General features: G+C 31.9%; 1 protein-coding gene across 3 annotated transcripts in view; it reads left to right on the forward strand.

Moving 5' to 3' along the window:
- The window catches only part of LOC106476761 (protein TFG-like), a 38,775-nt gene extending 29,819 nt beyond the window's left edge, over window positions 1-8,956 (forward strand). For all 3 annotated transcript variants that reach the window (XM_013937393.2, XM_013937399.2, XM_022381370.1), the window contains exons 5-8: window positions 1,282-1,401; window positions 3,463-3,654; window positions 5,391-5,577; window positions 6,287-8,956. In XM_013937393.2, the coding sequence (XP_013792847.1) occupies window positions 1,282-1,401; window positions 3,463-3,654; window positions 5,391-5,577; window positions 6,287-6,500 (713 nt within the window). In that variant the 3' untranslated portion in view covers window positions 6,501-8,956. The remainder of the gene's footprint in view (window positions 1-1,281; window positions 1,402-3,462; window positions 3,655-5,390; window positions 5,578-6,286) is intronic.
- The last annotated feature ends 16,497 nt before the right edge of the window (window positions 8,957-25,453 follow it).

A 25,453-nucleotide genomic window follows, 5' to 3' on the forward strand; every position in this document is an offset into this window, starting at 1 on the left:
AAGAATTTAAAATGGCTCAGAAAGTCACTAGAGGGACATTCTGAACTTCCAATTGGTTCTTCATGTTATATATAGAAGTAAGTGTATATAGGGAGCATTTCCAAAAATGGAAAGAGGTGGGTGGGGTGCCAATGTATTTGATTTATTACATGAGCAATATCGTAGCAAATAAAAAAGATAAGACCTTGTTATTTTATATTCTAGCTTGTCAATATCTCTAATTTGAGTTTCTAATTCGTATGAAACTATGGGCTTAGTATTTTGACTTCACAAACACCTAATTTGAACAAGTGCTGTATTCAACATACCACGTAACACACAAAAATTGATGTTTATCTGTGTTTTTTAATATTTACTTTTAAATTGAGTAATGTATAGTACTAAAATTGTAATTATAATCTACAGTTTGATTACCATAGTATTGACATAAATTCATGAAATAGTAGTTCAATAAAATTTTGAATGTGAGTAAACAAATGAGATGACTTAGCCTTTCACCAATGACCCATCTCAAAAGGGTTAATATTTTGATCTTCTTTTACATAGTATACACATTGTGTATAGCAAACTACATCCACAAAAATTACTTAGGGCTTTTTATAAGTATTATATTGATAAAACTGAAATTTAAATTGGACTCTGAGGATAAGGTTTCAGTAGACTTATTTCAAGAATTCTATAACTTAAACTACTAGTAACATGTAGAAATTGAGAAGTTACATAATGAGCAATGCTCGTTTTAATATTCTTAGGAAAATATATATTCTACATGAAGTTTTTTAATAAAATTTAAATGAATTATTTTTCACCTTGATGGAGCCCTAATGTTATGAAACATTTGCCTAGTAGTGAGGATTTGTCATGAAAAACCTATGTAGTGGAGATAAGTTGTCATAAAACAGGTACTTAATAATAAGGATTTATCCTGAAATAACCATCTGATATGTCATAAGGCAGCTACCTGATGATAAAGATTTATTGTGAAACTGTTACCTACCTAATAATAATTCATCACAAAAGATCCACCTAGTAATCATTTATTATGAGACAGTTACCTACCTTATAATGATGATTTATCATGAAATACTGAGTTACCGAATGATGATTTCTGATGAAAGTGCTAGTTACCTAAAAATGCTGATTTAAATAAAGAAATTAAATAAACATTATAATTTTTCATCATGATATTAAAAACCATTTCTGTTGTTGTGAAGTAGCAGTCTTCTGAATATTAAGGTTTAGAATTTGATTTAGAATCTCTGGTATATGATACTGTAACAGATGGTGATAAAATAGTGAATGTTGCCAGCTCCAAGGAATTTGATCCTCTCACAGTTAGAGGAAGTCCAATAGAAGAGTCTGTTCAGAGCAAAGTTTCGTCATCTTTGGACGTGTCAGAAGGTAGGATAAAATATGATGTAAAATATAGTGCACTTGATACTAATAACTTTTGTGCACTTTTTTATATTCAGTATTAATATTAGAAGTTTATAGAGGTATGTACAGTAATTAACCGTAAACAAGTGTCAACTGATATTGTTGAAGGGAAAAGCTACACCACTTATAATCAAGAATTCAGGAATTAAAATTTATAGATTTTGTATAACAGTTCAAGTTTATGTTGAAACGGTAATGTAGTTTTAATATATCTTATTATATTAGAATTGCTGAAGGTACAAGCAGTTATTCCAGTTATTATCTCTTGGTTAAATCTTCCTTATTGCTGAAACTATAATACAGTTTTAGTATCTCTTGGCGTATTAGTGTTGTTGAAGGTACAAGCTGTTATTCCAAACACTACCTCTTGGCTAAATCTTCCTTATTGCTGAAACTGTAACACAGTTTTAGTATCTCTTGTTGTATTAGTATTGCTGAAGGACAAGCAAATATTCCAGTTATTAGCTCTTACTTTAATTGAATTATATTATAAATTTTATTGAAAATATCATTTGTAATTAAGGCTTTAACAAAGAATAGATTTTGACCTTCAAAAGTTTGGAACACATTACTAAACAAAGGTTCGAACTTTCAATAATACTAAGTTGCATAGTGTATTGATAACGTCACTACCCTTTTATTTTATAAGTAGTTCATATAAGTGAAATAAAACATTCATATGTAGTTTAAAATATCTTGTATAGAACAGTATTCATGTTTTTATACTTCAGATAAATAAATATATATATGTGTATGTATGTATGTATGTGTGTGTGTGTGTGTGTGTGTGTGTGTATATACACTCTTACTTGGTGCACATGCAATATTCATAAAGCTACTAAGACTAAGGTTGCATTGAAAAAGCATCCTGTTGCAGCCAAAAGAACTGCAACTGACTTGAGCAAACCAAATCTTTATTTAACATCTATGGGATTTTGAGTCCATTTTACTTCTCCATTGTTAGAGATCTAATAGTATTTCTTTGGTTTCCTGACCCAAGCTGTGCTGATGAGCTTTGAATGGGTGAAACTGCAGTACATAGTAGAGGGTATGGCCAATCAAAGAATGTATTAGGCCTCTACATCACAGCTTTGCTTTTCAATTTCATCTCTGGTGAAAATAAAAAGAAATGTTTAACATATATTTACAAATCTTTATGTAGTCTTTTTAAAATAAAGTTATTGATTAATTAAACATACCTAATAAACATAATAAGAAATAAGCAGCAAAACATAACAGAGTAGCACAGTTTGATTAGAAAATAAATACCAAACTTTAACTCTAACCAAAAGTGGAGTGTTATTATCATTAACTCTTTTTGTTTTTTGAACATCTTTGATTAATTAAACATACACCTTGGGGGTTAAGGAGCAGTATAAGGTTACACTGGCACACCTTTCTCAACATGTGAGTGTATATTTTCTGTTTCATACTTGTTGTACAACAACACTTTTCTTAATTCTTGTGCACTACGCATTAAGTACATTTTATTGAAGCAATTCAACAACCAAACATGTGCTTCACCATAATGCTCATCTCCAATAAATGGATGAAGCTGTTAGCAAGAGAAAAGAAAAAAGGTCTGATACTGCTTAAGTGCTGTCTGATGAACCTCCGAATGTTCAGGACTATCAATGAACTCTTTGGTAGGGAACAAACCTTAGAATGCAGCCCTACAGAGAAAATAAGGAAATTTTAAAATTAGAAGTATATTTATCTTAATTTGAACTTATTGTTGATGACAATGTATTAGTAACTACATTGTTGCTATTACTTGTACTGTATCTGTCTTGTTTCCAACACTTGATTTTATCCTTATTCATAACATTGTTTTTGTAGGTTCACCTCCATCTTTATATATACAAGATAGAGACTTTCTAGGTTGACCTAAGAGTATGTTCTCCTTATTTCTTTGTAAGGTGAGGTAATACATTATGTACTGTAATTTTGTCTTTCTTTGTGGTAAATAAATTTTGCTGCAGGTTTTTCAGTGTTTATGAACAATAACTCTGAGTTTCTGTGCAGAGCATGGTAGAGCAACTACACCTGACAGTGTATCCAGTCGAAGTTCTTCAACAAGTTACCATGGACAACAGCAACAAGTTTATCCTGATTCTCAGCAATTTACAACAAATCCTGAACTTGTTGACAGGCAAGTTCAACAGTCTGGTCTTACTCAACAATTTAAAGGTCAAAGTCCACCACAAGTCCAACCAGGTCATTTTCTCTCTTTATTTTTTGTATGTATATGGTTCAAAGTGTAATGTAATTCAGCTTTTTTTGTTTTTTATATTAGTCAAGAATGAGTTTTAATACATAGCCAACACATATCTGCCATTTGAAAACATTGCAATATCGCATGGCATTTGATGTTTCAATGGTCGTTATTTTTGGCCTATTTATTGTTGATTCATGCCATATTGTATGTTCCATATTCTTTAAGCCTTCCATGAAATTATTTCTGTGGCAGTAATTTCTGTTTTCTTCTTTCTGAATTTTCCTGTATTGTTTTTAAAGACATTTCTTGAAATATCTAATATATATGCAACTTGATTTAACTGCCTGATGAAATATGAATTAGTTCTCTATTTTAATAATTTGTGCTTTGATCATATAAATACTTCTGCCATCATGATCTGTAAATTTGTGTGGTGACAATCCATTTGATAATTAACTTATTGATCACAATACTCTGTAAGTGGCTGCTGTTAATGTATTCATAAGTTCACTAAAAACTGCATACTGAATGTTTTTAATAAATTTTAAATTCTAAAGTCTGCAGAATTGTACGAGGGTGATCAAAATCATATGCTCAATCTATTCATGCAAGTAATTATTAAAATTTACATGACATGAAGTAAATACAAGGTTCTACTTTAATACATATATAGATAAATTACCTCAATATTTAATGTAATTGTCCAATCTGTACAAACAATCCTGCAGATAAGCAAGGTGCAAAGATTTAATGAAATTATTGAAGTTTTTAAGATAAGATTCAAGTTTGGATGGTTGTTGTTTGAAGTAAAATACAAATTTGTTTTAAAAAAATTGATAAACTATAATACTGTTATTTCATTAAAAAAAACGTGATACAATTCTTCTTTTAAATAAGTAAATACTGTGTATATATTAATTATAGCACATCTGTTGAATAAAAATGAATGTTTGTTTTTCTTCCTGTACATTACATTAATAAACAGTATTTAAATAGATTAATTTTGGACATGAACATTATTTTTACAATCAATTTAAACATTGTGAATCTTTATTTTTTCTAAAATTGTTTCTAAAATGTATTTGAGTATCACAGTTTTTACTTCAACCAAATCTTTTGAGCCTATTGCTAAACATTATTCACATGTTGAAAACATAATTTCAATAATAGATTTAAGTGCAGAAAATAGGAATTTTCTCTGTCTCTCACCTTATTATCTTGGGTCAGTTTCTAATTGTTGTTTTAAAATTAGTTATAAACATGGGAAATTTGGAAAATTATAAAAGTTATTGAGTACATAATGAGCATACTAGAAATAATTAACATCAGCCACACATTTAGTGGGTGCAGATGAATCTTCACTGCAAAGTATTGTAACTTAATTATCTACAATTCTTTTTGTAAGACAAAAAAAAGATGAAAATGTTAATGACAATTGCTTCATAGGCAAGATAGTTGCCTTCCAAAAAAATTAAGGAATTTGTTAAATGATGTAATATTCTCATTTTTTAGATAACCAAATTAAGTACTAGTTTTTAATTTTGTCATTATTGAGATATAATTTGATTTCCAAAAACAAATTATATGTTAGATCATGAAAATCTTTAACACTTTTATATATCATATGGTGATCTTAGCATTTTCAGATTTTCTGTGTGCATTTCTTTAACAGTGTTTTCTGTTGCTGTGATACTTTCTCTGTCACGTAATGTAATAAAAAAATGTTTATTTGTAGGTATTTCTCGTCCATATGCAGCTTTGCCTCAGCAACAGCTTTATCAGCCACTTTCTCAACAGTTAGGCAAACCTTTCTATGTTGTTGGGGGTCAACCTACAGGTTATGGTGCTCTTCAACATCCACCACCAGTACGGCCAACATCACTTGGATATCAGCAGCAGCAGCAATCGACCCCACCTATTAGGTAAAATAACTTGTAGTTCTTCAAAGCACAGATTAAAAATTATTGTTTGTCACTCCACCCACAAGATAGTAAAATCTTTTGAAAGACAATTTTTTTTTTTTTACATTACTAAGTTAGTACATAAATTTATATTGTAAAGTTAAAATTTTGAATTAAAAAGTTTGGAAATCAAAGCTTATTACAACTTTGCGTGAACAGTTAGTCAAGTGTTCATGAAAACATTAAATAAGTAAATGGAATTAAATAATTTCACTGAAACAATAAATGTAAAAAAAAAATTAAGTTAATTTTTTTGAAGTAAACAGTTGAAAAAAGTATGTTAAATACTTATATGATAATTGTTATTATATAATTTAAAGACTTTGATTGAGAAAGACCCAGGAAAATTTATTGGGGTAAGAAATTATTAAGTTGTTGTATGTAATTGAATATTTTCACAAAAAAACAAAGACTTCTCAAAAATATTTTAGGAGAATTGGTGGTGATAAATACTATTGTATGTGGATTGATTGCAAAAAGTTTATGAAGTTAAAAAATTTAAAATTATCATGTAGAACCAAACAGTTTAAGAAAAGAACTTGTGAAAACCAGGAGAGAACATTAATTATTTATCTAAAATATTTCAGTAATGATTCACTAAATATTATTATATCAAGAAAATATTTACTTGCTTATTACCATAAAGGTGTTTGAATGTTTAATCCCTCAGCCAAGGATACACAGCTACTTCAGCATCAGCTTTGCAAGGATATCATCCTCCAACATCATCCTTGGCATACCAGCTGTCCCAATCTGGTCAACCTTATCCTCAGGACTCTAGCTACAATCCTCCACAACAGCATCCAGCAGCCAAAGACCCAGCAACTGTCAATCCTTTTTCTCGAAGTTATCCTCGTTCCCCATATCAACAAGGATACCAATAGTTGATCATGTTTATTAGAATCTTGATAAATGTAATTTATAAGCACCTAGTTTCCATACATCATTATATTATTATAATGGGCATTCATTTATTTGTGATATTGGTCGAGTCTGAAAAGGAAATATTTTCTTTAAGGAATTTATTTTAAACTTTTAGTTTTTAGATCCTGATAAGTTATAAAAGTCTATACTGAAATGTCTGTCTTGAATTAATTTTTTTTCTTATGAGTAACTAGTTTACATGTAATAAATTCAATAGAGAGATTAGCTAATGTTAGCCATGTATTGAATCACTTTAAAAAAAAGACAAAAAATTAAAAAACTCTTTTAATGTTTGCTAATACAGATGTCTTATTAGTAGGTGTTGTTGTTGTTCCTTGATGTATAATTTATTTATATATTATATTCTTAAATGCTTGTTTCAGACAGTTTTTTTTTGTATTAGTGGTTTTTCTTTCTGTAAAGAAATGTTTATTTACTCGATATTTCTTGCTAGAAAAGTTACTATGCTAGTCCAGATTTTATGATGAATGCATTTTGTGCAGATACTCAAAAACATATTGCTGTGGCATAATAAGAATAATAAAATAATCATTCTCTTGATTAAAAATCTATGTCTTCTTGTAGATGAAAACTGGTAACAAGGCAATTTCTGTTCAAATATATAACTATATATATTTTTTTGCATTAATAATTTTTATTTTGAGGATGTAGAGTTATAAGCTTATATAGCCATTTCTTGCATAATATTGGGTTAAAAATTTGACGAATTGTTAGCCATTTTCATAGAAAACAAATTACATGGGATTTCTCAAAATTAATTATCTACACCTTAAGAAGATTTTGACGTGTATAATGCAGTCATTGTCAAGGTGGATAAATTAACTGAACGTTTCACTATACAGTGAAAAAACATTCCTAGTAATAACATGAGTAGTTAAATACTATTGTAAAAAGCTTTATGTATGCCAGTATTAGTTAACTTTGTTAAGACATTGAAGTGTTGAGCTTAGCTGTAAGGTTATTGTCTAGGGAGTTCACTTAAATACCTTTATTAAAACTGAGCATATTCAAGAAAAAATTATGTATACAAAAGTAGGTTACATTCTCATGGTCAGTTGTAACAAGAGGGAATTGAAAGTGGTTGATACAACTGAACCAAATCAAACTACATACAATCATATCCTACATGAATGTGTTAAATACAAGGAGAACATTTTCACTTTATCAGATTAAACTATAGTATCAGAAAAGAAACCCAATAATTTGAGCACTTTTAGAAAGTATATTTCTTTCCTCAGGGGTAAGTGGCAGATTAAATTTTGTAAGAAGGATTTCATTTCACAATCAATCCAGTTGCTAATCATTGTGTTGGTCCAGTGTTGAGTTTATAATACAGAGAGGACCTTTTGTAATGTCTATTGATAAAGTTGTTTTTAAGTTGCATGATGCAAATTTGATCATACATGATGTTTCTGTGTATGATTTTAATGTTGCCTAACCATACCTCATACATGTGTTATTTATAAGTTGATGAAGGTTTTTTTTCACAGTATTTTCTATATCTGAAAAGTTTAAAGTAACTTCTTTCTCTCATTCTTAGTCAAATATTTCTCTATTTGTCATTAAATTTTAAATTGGTAATGTGTGAAATGAAACCATTCCTATATCTGGGTGTAGGAAAAAAGTGTGAAGACTGTTTGAATATATCAGTCAGAAGCTTAAGAAAATTGTGAAGAAATCTTGTGCATCATTTATTATTATCATATAATAACCCACCTTATGAGACTCAAAGTATTTAATTGCTGTGTTCAAGATTGCATTATAACCTGTAATTACATATTTCAGTTGAACAAGCACTACCTATGCTGAAAGCTTAAGCTATGACCACAATTATGTGTTTGGATGTGATCTCTGATTTTAGTATGTAATTTTGAAAGATTCAAACTATTACCCATAATTCCCATTTGGGTAAAATAAAAATAGTTTGACAAGTAGTCTTTGTAGAGTTTCGGCTAGTTTCTTTATTGAATATTTTGCACACTGACCCAAACTTTCTCATTCTGATTAAATGTTTCATTTTAAAGAGTATCAACCAGTTAGTTTTATTTTCTGGTTCATAATTACAAAATTTGTTATCTGTATTGAAAAGTCAAATTATGACCCACATTTTGATGAAGTATTTCAATTTAACAAGTGGTTCTGTTTTGAAGGATTGTTAAAAGGATTTGACATCTTTATATAGTGTAAAAAAGTAGTTTCAATCAATGATTTTGATGTATTATTATACGAAACATGACATCTCTTTCTATTTTGAACTTTCAATGGTACATGCACCTATTGCATCTTTTGTTTGAGAAACAGCTGACTGCCTTTTTCATTATCTGTTTGGAGAAAGTGATATTAGCATATTAATTCTTAAGTATACAGTTATAATTAAAGAAATGTTTAAAAACTGTGTGTTTGTATTTGTGTTTATTTTAAGGTACAGCTTGGACTTTTTAAAAAAACATATATATGATGCACATGTGAATGAATTAATCATTACAAATATTTTCACCATTCACCATACACTTTTTTATTACTCTCCTGTTATTAACACTACTGTGTTACAAATTACTTGTTATTATTATTATTCATCTATTACTATTACATTATTACTGTCCTGCTGTTATTACTTTTCTGTTAGTAATGGTATTTTAGTACTATTCTTTTATTCTGCTGTTATTATTCATCTATCATTACTATTATATTTTCACTATTATGTTGTTACTGTTATTCTATTGTTACTCGGATGTAAAGTTATTCTTTTTGATTGTTATTTTATTATTACTATTGTGTTATTTTTTGTTATTTGCCTGGCATTATCAGGTTGTACAGAAAGTATAAAAATAGAACTTCTGAAATACATAAGCTAAACAATAAAAAACTCAATATTTAGACAAAACAGAATTGTATATTTAGTTTAAAAAAACAGTACAAAAATAATTGGATCCACTCGATATCTTCGAGGAGGTAATGACGTTGGAATTGCAGAATTCCCTTGGTTCAGTCGTAGTTTTCTTTGTGATGTCAGAATGATCCATTTGATGGGTAATGTCCATTCATTTGAAGAGCGGGATAGAATTCTAATTTTCTGACAGGCATATGAAATGCAGCGCTTTTCTGTCACATGGCCAGGTGGATAGGGCACTCGACTCACAATATGAGGGTCGCAGGTTCGAATCCCCGTCACACCAAACATGCTCGCCCTTTCAGCCATGGGGGCGTTATAATGTGACGGTCAATCACACTATTCGTTGGTAAAAGAGTAGCCCAAGAGTTAGCGGTGGGTGGTGATGATTAGCTGCCTTCCCTCTAGTCTTACACTGCTAAATTAGGGATGGCTAGCGCAGATAGCTCTCGTGTAGCTTTGCGCAAAACTCAAAAACAAACAAACAATTCTATCACATACTTCCCTTTGCTTGTTAACGAATGTTAATATCCAACTTGGGCGTGTTTGTTTATATTTTGTTTTCGTAGGGGGCGCTTGATACTGCATATATACATCAAATTACATAACACACTTGTATTCAAACACTACTACAAGATTTTTTGGGATATTATCTCTTTGACAGTAAAGAAAATAGCAGGCTTAAAGAAGAGTTAAAAATTGTACTAAGCTGAAATTAGTATAAATCTTTAAAAATGTTCCAAATTTACTGTAAATTCCCATGTATAAACCCGCCAGTGCCACTGCGGACTTACAACGCTAGAAACCGGGTTTCGATACCCGTGGTGGTCAAAGCACAGATAGTCGTGTAGCTTTGTGCTTAATTACAAACAAATCCATATATAATATTTCATGTTATCGGCAATCTTTGTACATGCTTGGAGAGGGAAGTTCGAGTTATAGACATACCTTTCAATTATATGTTGAATCAGATAATTATTTGATTATAACGCCTCTTTTATTAGACCTAATTATTCATAAGAACTTTATAAACGTTGACATTGTACGTTCTATGTACAAATATATATCAAATTAAGTTTATGCTGGATCGGAATGAAGCTCTTAAAATGTGAAAATCAGCCAGTATAGTAGGTGTGTGTGAGAGACTGTGTTTATCAGTTTCTATTATTTCGGATTCTTCGACAGTAAATTTTGATGCAATGGTTCATGTATTCCATTAAACATTTCTAAGTCATCTTTAAATACCATAAACATGTCATTCATATAACGTTAGTAAGATGTATGTAAATTTAAATTTAACATGGCATGATTTCAGCCAATGTCTTCCATAAAACACATTAAGTAATACAAGGTCTAATGCGGAACCTAAAGTACTATCAACTTTACCATTATAAGTTGCTGTCGAATATAAAAATGATATTGTTCGTAGCTGCTCCTGATAACTTATTAAATACTAGCTGGAGTACCCGTCCCCTGGACGGAACTTGTGTAAATTCATGATTAATGAAAGGTTATCTTAGGACATGAAAAGCTGTTTCCCTTGTGTGTAGTTGTAAAAAACGCCCATAAAAACTGCAAAATACAAAATGTGAAACCTCAAATTTGCAAGTATCTCCGCATGGACCCAATGAAAATCCATACCAAATTTGGTGAAGATTCATCTACAGGGGGCGAAGTGGTGGTAAAAAATGCAAAACTGAAAATTTGTAAGGACCTAATGAACCTCCATATCTATTTTGGTGAAGATCCATCCACACCTTGCAAAGTAGTAACATGGACACAGAACAGACAGTTAATATAATATTTATGTAGATATACTTCTTTAATCCATTAACGTATTAAATTTCTCTTCACATAAATTAGTAGTCTGGTTTAGTGGTATTTTTGTAAATAAAGATTCAATGTACAAATTAGCACGGTAATACCTCTTCATAATTTCTAAATTATTGATAAACTCGGTAAGTTCCAAGCTGACCTTGACTGTGAAGCTGTAAGCACTAAGAAAGTTTGAGAAATTCAAATATTAATAATTTAATGTTTCAATAATCGATACCATGGGTCTCGCATGGCAGTTCTTGTGGGAATTTTTAGTAATCCATACAAAATACCTGATTCCGAATCTACTGGTCTGAGTTGTTAAAATTTTAATTTTTTGTTGTTGTCAAGCCTAGAGCTACGCATGGGTAACCAGCGTTATAAGCCTTCAGACGTGCCGCTGAGTCATTTGGGGAGATAATCTCATAATAAATATATGTTGTTTTTTGTATGTAGTTTCAGTAACTCTGTACGATGTCCTCTTGGATTTTGTGGGATACACGATCAGTCTTAAAAATTTAGTTTTATCTTCAAGAATGTGGTTCATTTTTGAATATAATATATTTTGCCAATGACAATACTCTTTCTTTTATCGGGTTTTGAGAGGGTAACTTCCATTCGAGTCCTTAATCTTTTTAAAGCTTCCCACTCTTGTTTATTAAATACATACAGTTTTTGCTGTTAATATATGAATCAAGACTATGATGAAATGCTACAAATTACAGTTGTTATATAGTCAAAATCTACATTATTCTTAATCAAAACTGATAAACGTTTGTGATTACATAGCAATTTTTCAATACAGAGGGTGAAGGCATTAAAATTGACAGTAAATGCTACGAGGAAATCCAAATTTGAATCCTCTAGCTAATAATTTGTTTTCGGATTTATTTAACTGGTAAGGTGAATGATTAAGGAAACCTTCATTAGGATTGTCGAGAAAAGACAAATTTTGTTGTCTTCAAATTATTACTTTTCAAATAAGTTAGTGAACATTTATTAATTATCTTATGATTTCATCTTTTAATTATTTGTTGAAAATGAAGAAATCAAAATAACTTGCCCCATTTTTCAGCTCAGAATTGGTTTCATCTGAGAATAATTATCTTATAATGTTGTTCATACTTAATCTGGGCTTTTAAGAATTTAATTTAAGCATGATAGTACTGGTTATTTCTTTTTGAATCATTTGAAATTTTAAACTGTAGAAATGTTGAAATAACTATTTTTTTTGCCATAAAATTAGGAACTCGTGATGTAACATTTCTATTCAATTTCGGGGGCTACTTCGCAAGTGCCGGAAGAGTTTTAAGATTCCATTATCATGTATATTTTTTATAATGCTAGCTATCAGTTGGAATTGACAGTTTTGTTTCAGAGTGAACTTTGTTAATTTTGCTTTGCTTAAAATACACTATTTATCAAAACTGATAATCTAACTTGATTATGCCTGGTGAAACCTGTAAGCATATTCGATTTTTTGATTCCAGTTTTATGTGTCCTTTACATATATTTTGTTTTTGCTGTTATTATATTATTGCTAGTGTTCTTGTATTGCATATCGTTTGTTATTAATGTTTTGTTGTTAAAATTTTTATTAAAAAAACAAGTGTTTTCTGACATGTTATTTTAAACGATTTATATATTAAGTACTTCGGAGGTTGACCTGTTGCAAGTTATTGCTTGTCACGGGACAGAAAGAACGTAACTGTTGATGTTCTAAAGTATACGATTTCAGACAGTCGTCTGCAGCTATATCAGCTCTTTTAAATCTAAATCCTACTGAAAATAACCCCAATCCAGGCTGTTAACATTAGTGATCCATCTAAGACTGAAACAATGCACTTTCCATAACGTGGATACAGTTAGTGTTACAGTACGTATCTTTAACTATGTCTCTTCATTACCACGTAGATTTGCACTTTCGGTGGTTCAGGAGGCCAAATTCTCCATATGCATAACATTCTCTCTGAGTATGAGCTTTGTACTCCACAGAGAATCATTCTAAATGAGATCTTGTGGTTTTCCATATACGTCTGTGTTATAAAACGTAGATTTGGAGCATATCATCAACGTGGCATTCACATCAGTTATTTTGCCAGTGCTTATTATGTTAAATATCACCTCCAGCCGTTGAAACCACATTTACACCTCCTTTTATTATTTTGTGTTGTTATGGTTATTTATGACCCTTATTGACACCTATCGTTTACAACAGCAAGTGGCTCTGAAAACGTATATTAAAAATGTAAAATGCACTTGGTTCTCAGCCTTATTTTAACGAATATGTGATCTTTACAGCTTTGAATTTAATTATATGAGGTTAAACAAACGGATGACTTCACTGTAAACAGAACAATGAAAACATTTACAGTATATCTATTAGTATTAGCCACATGTAAAAACAACTGCTTTGTTATGTTTGTTCTACATGAAAAATAAAATAAGAAATTTCGAATTATAAATGAATTATGTTGAATATAGTGTAGTAAAAAATTAAAGCTACTGAAAATTCGGGAGAGAATGCAACCATAACTAGTGCCTAACCCTACAAGTTTTGAAATAAATCCTAATTAAAGGGTGTCTCTTCACATGAGAGAATTAAGAATACTTAATTCTGCTGAAAAAAAGTAGGTCATGGAAACAGATGTATGTTCGACCTTAATACGCGATAAAAATAATATTCATTATAAAAGACGTGTTTTTAAAACCTTATTGGTGCACAGCACTGGAAAAATTACTACATTTAACTTAAGTGTACCATCTCCTTCAGTACACAAGTACAATTCACGTTACTGTTGCTCATCCTAATTGCAAATAAAAACATGTCCTCTAGGCATCTCTTGACCCGCCAATCGAAAAGTTCATCATCCACCTTTACATAATATTTTTTACTATACATCAGTCTTTCCCACGAGATAATGCATGTTACACCAAAGAGGAATGACCCTGGACAATAGGTAACTAGGGCAAAAGCAATTTTGCCACATTCCACGACCGATGTTCTACTGTTTTCTTTTTTAATATTGATAACATTTGTGTACCAATATTTGGAAGATGAAATTTTGTTTGTTTTTTTCTTCCTGGAGTTTACAATGCTTCCTATTCAATCTTAGCTTCGTGATGTTGTCTTTTTTTTTAGTGGCCCTGCTGGAATTACATGCAGAATTGGTATCTTTGCTTTTTAGACACAATAAATACTTGAAATACTTTAATGGATATTGCTCTGTGTCTTTGAGATCCATCTTCTGATGATTCTTACATCCACAGTGTCAGCATTGGATGAATGGTATGCTTCACATGTGTGTTTGTTGATACAGGATATCAAATCACTGCTGGTACATCCTTTGGTGTCTCAAAGATCAATGGAGACTTCAGCTCTTGGTTTCCATAAGTTCTGTTCTGTGAGACCAAATGTCAGGTCAATACCGGGGTTCCCGGAAACTGCTGATGATTGCAGTCGCCGAAGATGAAACTATTAGAAAACTTTCTCCTTTCATTGTGTAGTGAAAAATAGGCCCATAAAACAGATAAGGATGAAGCTTGAACTCAACTAACTAACTGAGAAGACAAAATAGACAGAAGGATTTAAAACTTGATCTTATATAGAAAAAGTTAAGATCTAAGATTTGGGGTCAGATTCATTTTAACTTCATTTTGTTAGTCAGAAGTTTAGTTGAAATGTTGGTTTCAAACTTGTATTGGCCTATCTGAACTAAAACTTGCTTTTAGATACAGTGTGTTAAAACTATTGTTGTTGTCAAACGCCATTTACACAGGCATACATGTACTCATGTATATGTTCTCTCTAATAAATGTATCTCTGACACCTGTGAATGTCCCAATCCATTAGGCTACCCGTAACCTGTCCACTTTCCTTCCACAACTGTCTGGTAGGGAAGGAAAGGATAAAACTAATGATTCCTAAACAAATAACTGAAACAGGTTAGTCACTATACAAGTGCCAGCTTCTTATTCACGGGATTCCATTAACACAGACATATTTTAATTCTACTAGGCTTATTTAGGGACACGTTTAATACAACTTCAAAGCAAAACTGCAAAGGTGTTACTTTCTGCCTCAGGCTGTATACTCACAGTCTGCTCTGTTGTACATTATAACTGTACCTCATTCAGAAATTAATGTTAAGAAAAATATCCAGTAAAATTTCATCTTTATAAGATATGCCAATTTGAATTATTGAAAATGTTTGATGAGAACCAACTAAAACACTAGGTACACGAAATTTATATTTGGTATGATATCAAACTACTGTTTGTGAATTTCATTTGCAATAGATAATTTCACCAATTCATGAATATTTTGATTCAATCCAACAAAAAATAATTTTTTCTACTATTGCTGTAAAATTTAATAAAACCGTGTTTTTTTTCAAACATAATGTGAGTTAATCATTATTCTTATTTCTTCAAATAAATTCCACTACCTGCCGAATATTTCAATCCTGAAACGGAAAATATTCTTTCATCAATATTAATGAAAATATGGGATGCACCACATCTTCTAATAATATATCATAGATGTGTAATCACAGTTTACTTATACCCCAGTGCATGTTGCTTGACAGTTTACTCATGAACGACTTCACGTAATGTCTATGCATGTGTAACACCTCACATATACATATATTCATATGATAATTTACATATATCTCAAAGTCAACATCGCATGTTGTCATATACACTAGTAGCAGTAAACTACCTATGGTGCAATAACCATAAATTCAGTATTTAAATTTAACAGTAAAATACATTCACTCTCCTAAATGGCCAGAACACTAGTAGCTGAACTATCACGATAGTGTAGAACCTTCGAAGCCATATATTCTTGTGTGTGCAGGCTATATAAGTTTATATATCCATTTGGAGAGATAGATACCTAGTGTTTGAATGGACAGTGGCAAAAATTGGGTGATAAAGTTTATTCAGAGCATAATGTGAAACATGCGAAATTCACTTGTCTGGTCGACCAGTAACAGTAAAAACACGACAGGACCATACTACTGACAAATCCCATAAACCTCATCACAAAATTGCAGACATGTTATGTCCAAAGAGCGTGGGTAAAACCTTTGAGAGATGTGAAGGCTCAACTGATGACGACCTTTAAATTCAAACCACAGTAACATACCATTGAGTGAGAAAGTGAATCACCTAGCTGGTAAGACACAGTCCTTTTGTAACCTGATACGATCTCTGAAGGATGTTGTTAATGAAATAGCATGTCAACTGAGGAAACTGAAAAAAATGGAACGGAGGTCACACTGGAAGAATGGTAAAAAGATGGTAGAAGTATGGAAGTAGAATGAACGAGAAAGTATGTGGGAAGGGCAAATGCTATTAAATCAAATTGAATTGGCCATTATAACTAAAAGAATCTTGAGGATATTATTGGAGGGAGAAGAGCTAATGCCAAATCCTTGAAAAGTAAAATAGTAGTTAAGTAATATTAAAATCATGTTGTTTGCATTGAGTACATGGTGGTAAAAACAAAAATGATTATGAGCAAAAAACTGATTTGCAAGGTATAAAGTTGAAGTGCTTGCTGCCAGTCAGTTTCCTCCCTATGGATAGCGATTTGGAATTAGGGATGGTGCAAATTTACCTGACCTGTGGACTGATAAACATACTGTAATGGGACTCCACAATTAGAGGAAAAAGAGCTTGTGCTTTGGCCAGTGCTAAACTCCTTTAGCATGTATATAGAAGAAATATATATATATATATATACACAAACTCAGGTGATTTCCTGCTAAAAACAACCTTCAATTGTTCACTGCAAAAGTTTTCATCTGATTATTTGGAAAGCAAGAATCGCAATATCTTTTCAGCCTTCAAACATATAAAAAATTCTACTAATCATTTTTAATCCTGTCAACTATAAATTTTCTAAGCATTTCAACTGATATGTCTTCCCAGTTATTGGTCTTGTGATCACTGAACCTTAGATACTGCAGTTATTCTCACAAAATGTCACAAAAATATCTCACTACTGAAAAGTGCTCAGAAAGTAAAGGTTGAGTCCTTTCAGTTTAGTTAATGATCTCCTCAGTCATATAAACTCTTGAAGTTCCAAATAGTATATCTGCTAACATCAGCTGTCCTAACTATAAAATAATCAAGCAACTATCACTTAATGCTGCAAAGACTTATTAAAACGAACTTCTGCTCCATAGCTAAAAAAAATAAGGGCTGCAATGCCTTTTAAATTCTTTCAATTTCGCGATCAACAAACCATGTTAACTTTGAAATAATTAAGTGGTTTCATCATGAAATATCATTATATAGCTTGGAAGACAAGGAATGCTACTTCCTTTCAGTCATTAATCTTCCTATCAAATGACTATTCTAACTACTGGTAATTCAGCCAAAATTAGCAGGTTGTCTTCGGTATATCAGCTAATTACCATAGCTGTCAAGCAGCTCCTGCATTGACATTCACTTGATTGATTCCTTTTGGCTGGCCAGAAAGTACTGTTAGCAGCTTCTCCGTGATAATACTTAGTCAGGTCAAGAACTGAACTATCCATATTTGGCATCAGGCAATGCACTGCATGCCCCAGAATGTGTGTGTTTCTGACAGTGATATACCTGAAATGCATAAGAACATTTTGGGAGAGAAATCTACCTAATGTTACTTACATTGATCTTTGCCAGCAGCAATCTATCTCCTATGGTATCTCGGCCAATACCAAGCTGATACATCCTAGATGCTGGGATGTGGTATTTTCAAGTAAAACTGATTTCCCTACAAGTATCAAATAGGTAAACCTTCAAATAAAAACAGAATCGATCAAGAGATAATGGGGGTTTTCTGTAGATGGCTGAATTTTAAGTGGCTTGAGAAATAAACAGATTGGAGAATGTTTGATGGACAGTAAAAACAACCTTTATTTAGAACACACACACACACAAAGAAAAAAATAGTGTACGCTGCTGCATAGATAAGTGGACGATTATTGGATAGCTCGTTAGCCTTCCACCCCTCAAGATCAATCTCTGCCAAACTAGTCATGATGAAACCCAAGTAGAAGTGACCACGTCTAAATTCAATAGATAACCTCGGTTTCTTTGTCCAGTTGATAGCGTCTCCTCATGACCTTTGTCCTTATACTCCATTGATCAAACTTGACCAGCAATGATATTATTAACACTGTAATATTTTTCAAACTAGATGCTATATGTTACTGCAATATTCTCAAAGGCAATGTATATATCATATACTATAGAAAACAGGGAAATATTAATGACTTTCTGGAACACTTTTTTGCCGTGCACAGAAACTAAAAACCCGAAAAACTTTTAATATTTCTATCTCACTAAAGCAGGTAGAAAACATATGATATATCTGTATATCACAGAGAGTACAGAGTAGTGGGTGTTTTCAAGGCCTTCTACATACAGATTGGAGATCTGACTCTGGCTCTAGATCTTTTACAGGCTATAACATAGCTTGTTTCAGACTTAGAGACAATAGCAATATGTATAAAATCCTATATTGCCGTCCCTCTTAGGGCACATACGCCACCCACGTCCCTGTCAGTCACTCTCATAGCAAATAAGTGGAACAAATAAGAACAATAGGTAACTATGGCAAAAGTAATTCAGCTAAATTCCATGACCAACGTTCTATTGTTAGAACTACACACAGACACAGCTAGAAACGTATATGCTTGAAATATTTTAGAAATTCTTAGTGAATGTGAAAGAAACTAGGGAAAACAAGGAACGCTAATTATGCTGCTCTGCATACTACGGTTTTCATTTCAACCGTTAAATTGACCTTTGAAGCTAATCTTGTCTATACAAATTGAAGAGAGTATTATACACAAAACATCGGTGTACACAAAATAAAAGCAGTACATTTTATACACCACAGCGTAGTACCAAAATTAAGACAATATGTTATGTACACATAACGAATACAGATGTATTTTACATAGGTATAATACAGTTCTTCGGGAAACAAAAGTTGTTCAGATAAAACGCACTTTCCTTGTACTAAGCTGTACGCGAATTCTTCCTGATAAACTGAACAAACATACTTTTGTAAGAAAAATTTAAAAACACTTTCAAATTTTACAGTCACAAGTTCTGTTTTTTTTTAAAGACTCTCGCAGTGGCGTGTTATAAACATAACACCTCGAATGGATGTGCAATTATTTCTGTGACTTTTAAGAAATTATGTACATAGTGACATCTTAATTCTTGCAGGATATATTTTCTTTGAAGTTCTTTATCAAACATTATAAAAATGTTTCTAACATAAATAAAATTTTAACACAACCAGTATTAGTTACTTTAAGAGTAATTAAACAAGTAATAAAACAAAAATTCAATATTATTCAGAAATATTAATACCTAAACATTTATACGTAAGAACTTATGTCTTTTCTTTTTTTTTACTAATTTGCATTTATTTTATTGCTTTTATAATTTATGTGTATATATATATATACTTAATTTAGATTATTGTTTTGAATCGTTTTAATTAAAAGTAATCCCATCAAGATCTAACTAAATTGCTTTCGCGGATAAACTATTACAAATTTGCGTGGACTCAAAGGGAGAAAAACAGTTCACATGCTCAATAACAGATGGCGAAGTATGGATTTGAAACCACACTAGGGGGTCGAAGTGTAAAAGCCAAGAAAAATAAAGCAGAATGCTGAATAAACTAAACACCAGAAATAGATTTCTAGTGTAATCACTGCAGCGTATATATTTACTTGGAAAGTATACAGCAGAAAAAGTCGGACAAAGTTTTGAGGTTTATAAAGATACAACTAAACAAACAAACAGTTACATTTCAGCCATTCACTGATCGTCAGGATGACACGGAACAGGAGATTTGATTATAACAGGACGGTTAAAACTAAAACAGTCAAGTTATTTACTTTCAGAATGTCTTGCAATATTGATTAGAGTATAAATTACGCCCAAGGCTAGCTGGAAATAAAGAACGGGTTTCTTTTGGTTTTAGTGTTTTCGTTTATATTTTGTTTTCAGAACTTGAAATAATCATGCTGACTACTATCAATGTATTTTCTTAACCTGAGAGTAGACATTTGTTTTGAAAGTAATGTAAGTTTTCTATTAAGCAAACTGATTAATACGTTAACCCAAAACTTCGGGTAATTTAAAGATAAATTGACAAAACTGTGTGTGTGTGTGTTTAAACAATTAGACAACCATCATAAAGCGGGTACAGGCCTTTCATATTGTTAGGAAGTCTTTTTTCAACTGTCTTTCTTACTGAACATTTTGGCCACATATTTACTTCAGCCAGTTGAATAATTTGTTTTTAAAAAATATAGTGTTTCCAGGAAACTGAAATTCCAAATGACCATTACTAATGAGTGATTAAAATATCTACAAACTCGAATCTTTACATTGTTAATTTTCGGAAAAAAGTTAACACATGTATAACTAAATCTTGTTTCATGGTGTAAATAAAATTGCTTATGTCTATTAGGAAAGCAGTCGTTTACGGTTTAATAACAATAATTTCTGGGAACTAACAGCTAAAATTTACATATCAATTTTTATAAATAAAAAAGGCAGAAAATAAACATCACAGAGGAATGGTAACGAAGGGAAAAAATGGTAGTAATCCTTCCTATTGCTCATGATAAAAAAAATACTAAAACGTAACCATAATCTTCTCAGAATAAATCACAGACAACACCAAACTAACCGTTTCATTTGAGATTGAGTAAGAAAAAGAAGCGGTATATATCCGGACTTACAACGCTAGAAACCGGGTTTCGATACCTGTGGTGGCCGGAGCACAGATAGTCTATTGTGTAGCTTTGTGCTTAATTTTAAACAAAAATAAAAATACAAATTAGTTTTTGATTGTTCTGTTTGGTTTTATAAATAACATAATGACCGTTAGTTTTGTGTGTATAAACAAATTTTGGAAGAAATTTATTTAATGCCTTATGATTAATATATAGTATCGCTATTTTCTTTGGTATATACATTTGGTGTTTCCTTAGCCTTATCTAATTTATTACACCACCATTAAAACGACATGCACTAAACTTAAGAATATAAAATCATGTATAGGTTCATTAAAATGTTCGTTTTATGTGCATAAATAGTACTTCGAAGAATATCTATGTAGTTCTGACAAGCAGAGGGATGGTTTTATATTAATCAATCTTCCATGTAACAGTTGAACCTTTTGGTAAAGACAGTACACCTCCTGAAACGTGAATTGGCCTGATGGTTAGGGCACTCGACTCGCAATCTGCAGATTGCGGGATAGAAACCGTCACTGAACATGTTCGCCCTTTCAGCCGTGGGTGCATTATAACGTGACGGTCAATCTCACTGTTCATTGGTAAAAAAGTAGCCCCAGAGTTGGCGGTGGGTGGTAGTGACTAGTTGCTTTCCTTCTAGTTTATCGCTTCAAAAATTAGGAACCGACTAGCGCAGATAGATCTCGAGCACTTTTGTTGGAAATTCGATCAAACAAGCAAGTTTTAACCAAGAACAATTCAAGTTACAGAAGGCGACTCTTCACTTCTTAAATGTAGATTAATTAACCCTTCCAGCAACAGCTGTGTTCTTAATAAAGTTATTTATTTTAAATATCTGAATACATTATGTAACACTTGAGTCTATAATGATGACACTTCATCTAAATATGAAGCATGTTAGATTAGTTAACTTTTGAGTGATTGCTGAGTCCTTGATGAAGAGGTTTTACTTCCTGAATACGAAACGATGAGGTACAATAAAACTAGTAATGATTTTCAACTCACTGAATAATAAGATGCACGCAACATTCAAAAATAATACATAAAATCTTATCAGAGAAGGATTTAACTCCGTTACACGAAGTGGTTTTGATTTATTTTAGGTAAAGTGCAAAATCTATATGAACTCACATACACACACATATTTATATATTAATGAATATAATCAGTATATGTGAGCGTGTGTGTGTTTGTATATAGTAAAAACATAAAACATCTGATATGGCTGCAGGTTTTCTCAGTCATCATAATTCATCTGGAACAGTGAAGTTTTTTGTATTGAAAACAAAAGGTAAATATGTATATTTTCTTTTTGATATGGTAGAGAATGTACTATTTACTTGACAACATGTTTTCCTAAGTTGTATTTTTGGAAAACTTTGACTAAATATTTCTTCGATTACATTTTATTTGGTAACTGATTTTAAGATGATTACTAAGTCAATGTAACTAATTTCAGGTTCAGTCTTTAATAAATCACTTTTGGTCGCCTCTATCGTTAAAAACGCTGATTTCAGTTCTTTCTGTCGTGAAGGTGTACCTGATCTTAGGTTCACTCTGTTGCAATTGTAACTTATTTTACTTAAATCCTATAGTCAAGCTAACTGAATGTAGTAAGAGAACTGATTGCAGTTTCACTCTTTATTTATGAAATAAATTTTAGATTTTGGCTAAAGTAAAGAACATAAAAATCATTCTATAATCTAGATTACTGATTCAAATTTCATCGTAGAGTCATATTAACTGATCTTATGCTTATTATATTGACATGTTAAATTTGTGGTCAAGTTAATTCACTTTAGGTCAGTATCGTAATCAAGATAACTCATTTCAGATTGCATAAGGTAACGGTTTTCAGTTACACTCTGTGGTCAGTGTAACTAACCTTAACAACCATTCTGTGGTTAAGGTATATGAGTTTATGAAGTCTGAGCACAGTCCTTTATTTTTTCTTTTCTGAGAATTCTGAAAGTTTTTTTTTCCTTACTGCGTACTTGTTATCTTTGAATAAATACTATCATTTTTCTTGTCCGCTGTTTAATTTTCCACAAGCTGAAATACATGTTTAAAACATTTGTGTGACTAATCTGTCATACATGTAAAACCATGTATAATAACTACTCTGACCAGAGTAAAAGAACGGATAAAATATGGTCAAAGTAAGAAAACATTATTTTTCTAGGGCATGCGCGTAGAGGATGGTGCTTAGCTTACAGGAAATTAGTTCAAACAGACATACATATCGTGTGAGTGTGATTATTTCATTTATAAACTTCAACGGCCTCTTAATGTCAAGCGTCTGGCAAAAGACCGTCTGGAGATGGAAACTGGACACATTAATTTGTAAAGAACTTTCTCGTTTCTAATTATCCCAAAGCTTACGCGTGTAGCATGTATCGATTGGCGAAAGGGGGGTCGCTAGTTCCAATCAGGTCGTTTCTAAGGCAACGGCTGTCGTTAGTACCATGAATTGAAAGTAATGGTTGCACTAAGTTCTCACGCGCGTTCCCATGACATTTGTAATCTACCACCGTCTCATCCTGTCCTTCATATAGTTCGGAGCTTCAACCTTTGATCTCAAAGATTCTCCCACAGTTCACTAACAAAAGTTTGCCGCCCCATTATGGTTTTGTTTGGACCCCTTTCCAGGTAGTAGTAGAAGCAAAGTGACTTTTTTCAAGGAAATAAAAAAGACTGAATAGCCATACATTGTGCTCTTGGTCAGTGAAAGGTAAAGAGTTCTTACAGTAGCAAAAAGGTGGGAGCCCTAGAAACACCCTCTCGCTCCCAGAGTTCCGCCTCAGTGAATAGCCAATCAGCCATTTAGTCACGTGGGTCAATAACCTCAAACTGAAGTTCTCAGCCACGCTGACCACACGGGAAATGGAAATCATTCACGAGTAACACACTGCTGCTGTGTATCTTGACATGTCGAAGCGTTAAATCATTGAACAACCGATAAAATGTTATTCTGTATTTTGTTATATCACAAGTGAAAGAGTTGTGTTGTTTTACTAAAAACTGACATGAATTTGATCACGTGACAGGTGTCCACACAACTAATACACAAGATATCAAATAAAATAATGAGAAACACCCTCTTACTACTTCAGTTACATATCTTTATTAACACATTTAAGTGTATTATTCATTCCTATGAACAGAAAGCTAAATTAATTTTGAATTTTTTAAAGAAAAATATCAAGACTATAAGCTTAGCAACTATATCTAAGTAAAAGAAAACTGTTACAGAAATTGCTTCTGAAAACAAGAGCATAAGACTGCTAAAGTTGAATTTATGTATTACTTGTACATGTGTAAGTCTAGCAGGGCTAAGCTGTGTTTTGGATGCTACATATAATGCCAGTACAAATCTAGTAAGACAGAGCTTAGTGATAAATGCTGCCTTACCAGTATAACTCTATCAAGATTAAGCTATATCTTTATAGCTATCAGAGCAGCTTGAGCAAGGAAGACTAAGCTGTGTATTAACTTTCTGATACGAGGACCTATTTTGTGAAACTGGGCTGTTAATATACGAGGATAAGCTAGTAAGGCTGAAATATGTGTTATGAACTAGTAATACTAAATAGTGTGGTAAACGCTATCAAACTTTTGTAAATAAGAATCAGGTGTGTCGTATATTCTATCACACCTATCTAAGTTTGAAATATTATCATTTAGATTTAAGTCTAGTACGGCTGAGAGGTATACAAAATACCAACTTAACTCTTGTAAGGCGAAGCCGTGTGTTACAGACTATCATACCAAAGTGGACTACTAAAGGTGAGGTGTGTTTTAAACGTTGTCATACCAGTGTTTGACAAGTAAGTCTGAACTGTTTTTTTAAACCTATCGCGCATTTATAACCCTAATAATGCAGAGTCCTGCATCAAATAATATATTATCAATGTAACTCTGGCGAAGATGAGATGTACGTTAAATGCCATTATATTAATATACGTCTAGCTAGGATGAGGTGTACATTAAATGCTATTATATCGGTGTAAGGCTAGCTGGGATGAAATTCATGTTAAGTACAATTGTATCAGAGTTTGTTTAGTAACACTAAGAGGCGTATTAACTACCATAATGCCAATAAGACGGAACTACCCTTTACATTCTAACAAACAGGCACAGCTGCGTGTTAGATATTATGATACCAACGTAAGTCTAAAGCTGAGCCTTAAACGCAAAAACACCAGCGTTGATCTAGTAACTCTGAGCTACATGTTAAATGCTACAGTATTAAGGTAAGTCTACTAAGCCCAAACCTTACATTAAATGCTATCACGACAGTGGAAGTTTAGTAAGGTAGAACTATTTATTAAATGCTATCATACCGTCTAGCTAAACTCAGATGTGCCTCAAACATTTTCATAAGAATGATACTCTACTA

The sequence above is a fragment of the Limulus polyphemus genome, unplaced genomic scaffold, assembly GCF_000517525.1.
Source record: "Limulus polyphemus unplaced genomic scaffold, Limulus_polyphemus-2.1.2 Scaffold158, whole genome shotgun sequence".
Lineage (NCBI taxonomy): Eukaryota > Metazoa > Arthropoda > Merostomata > Xiphosura > Limulidae > Limulus > Limulus polyphemus.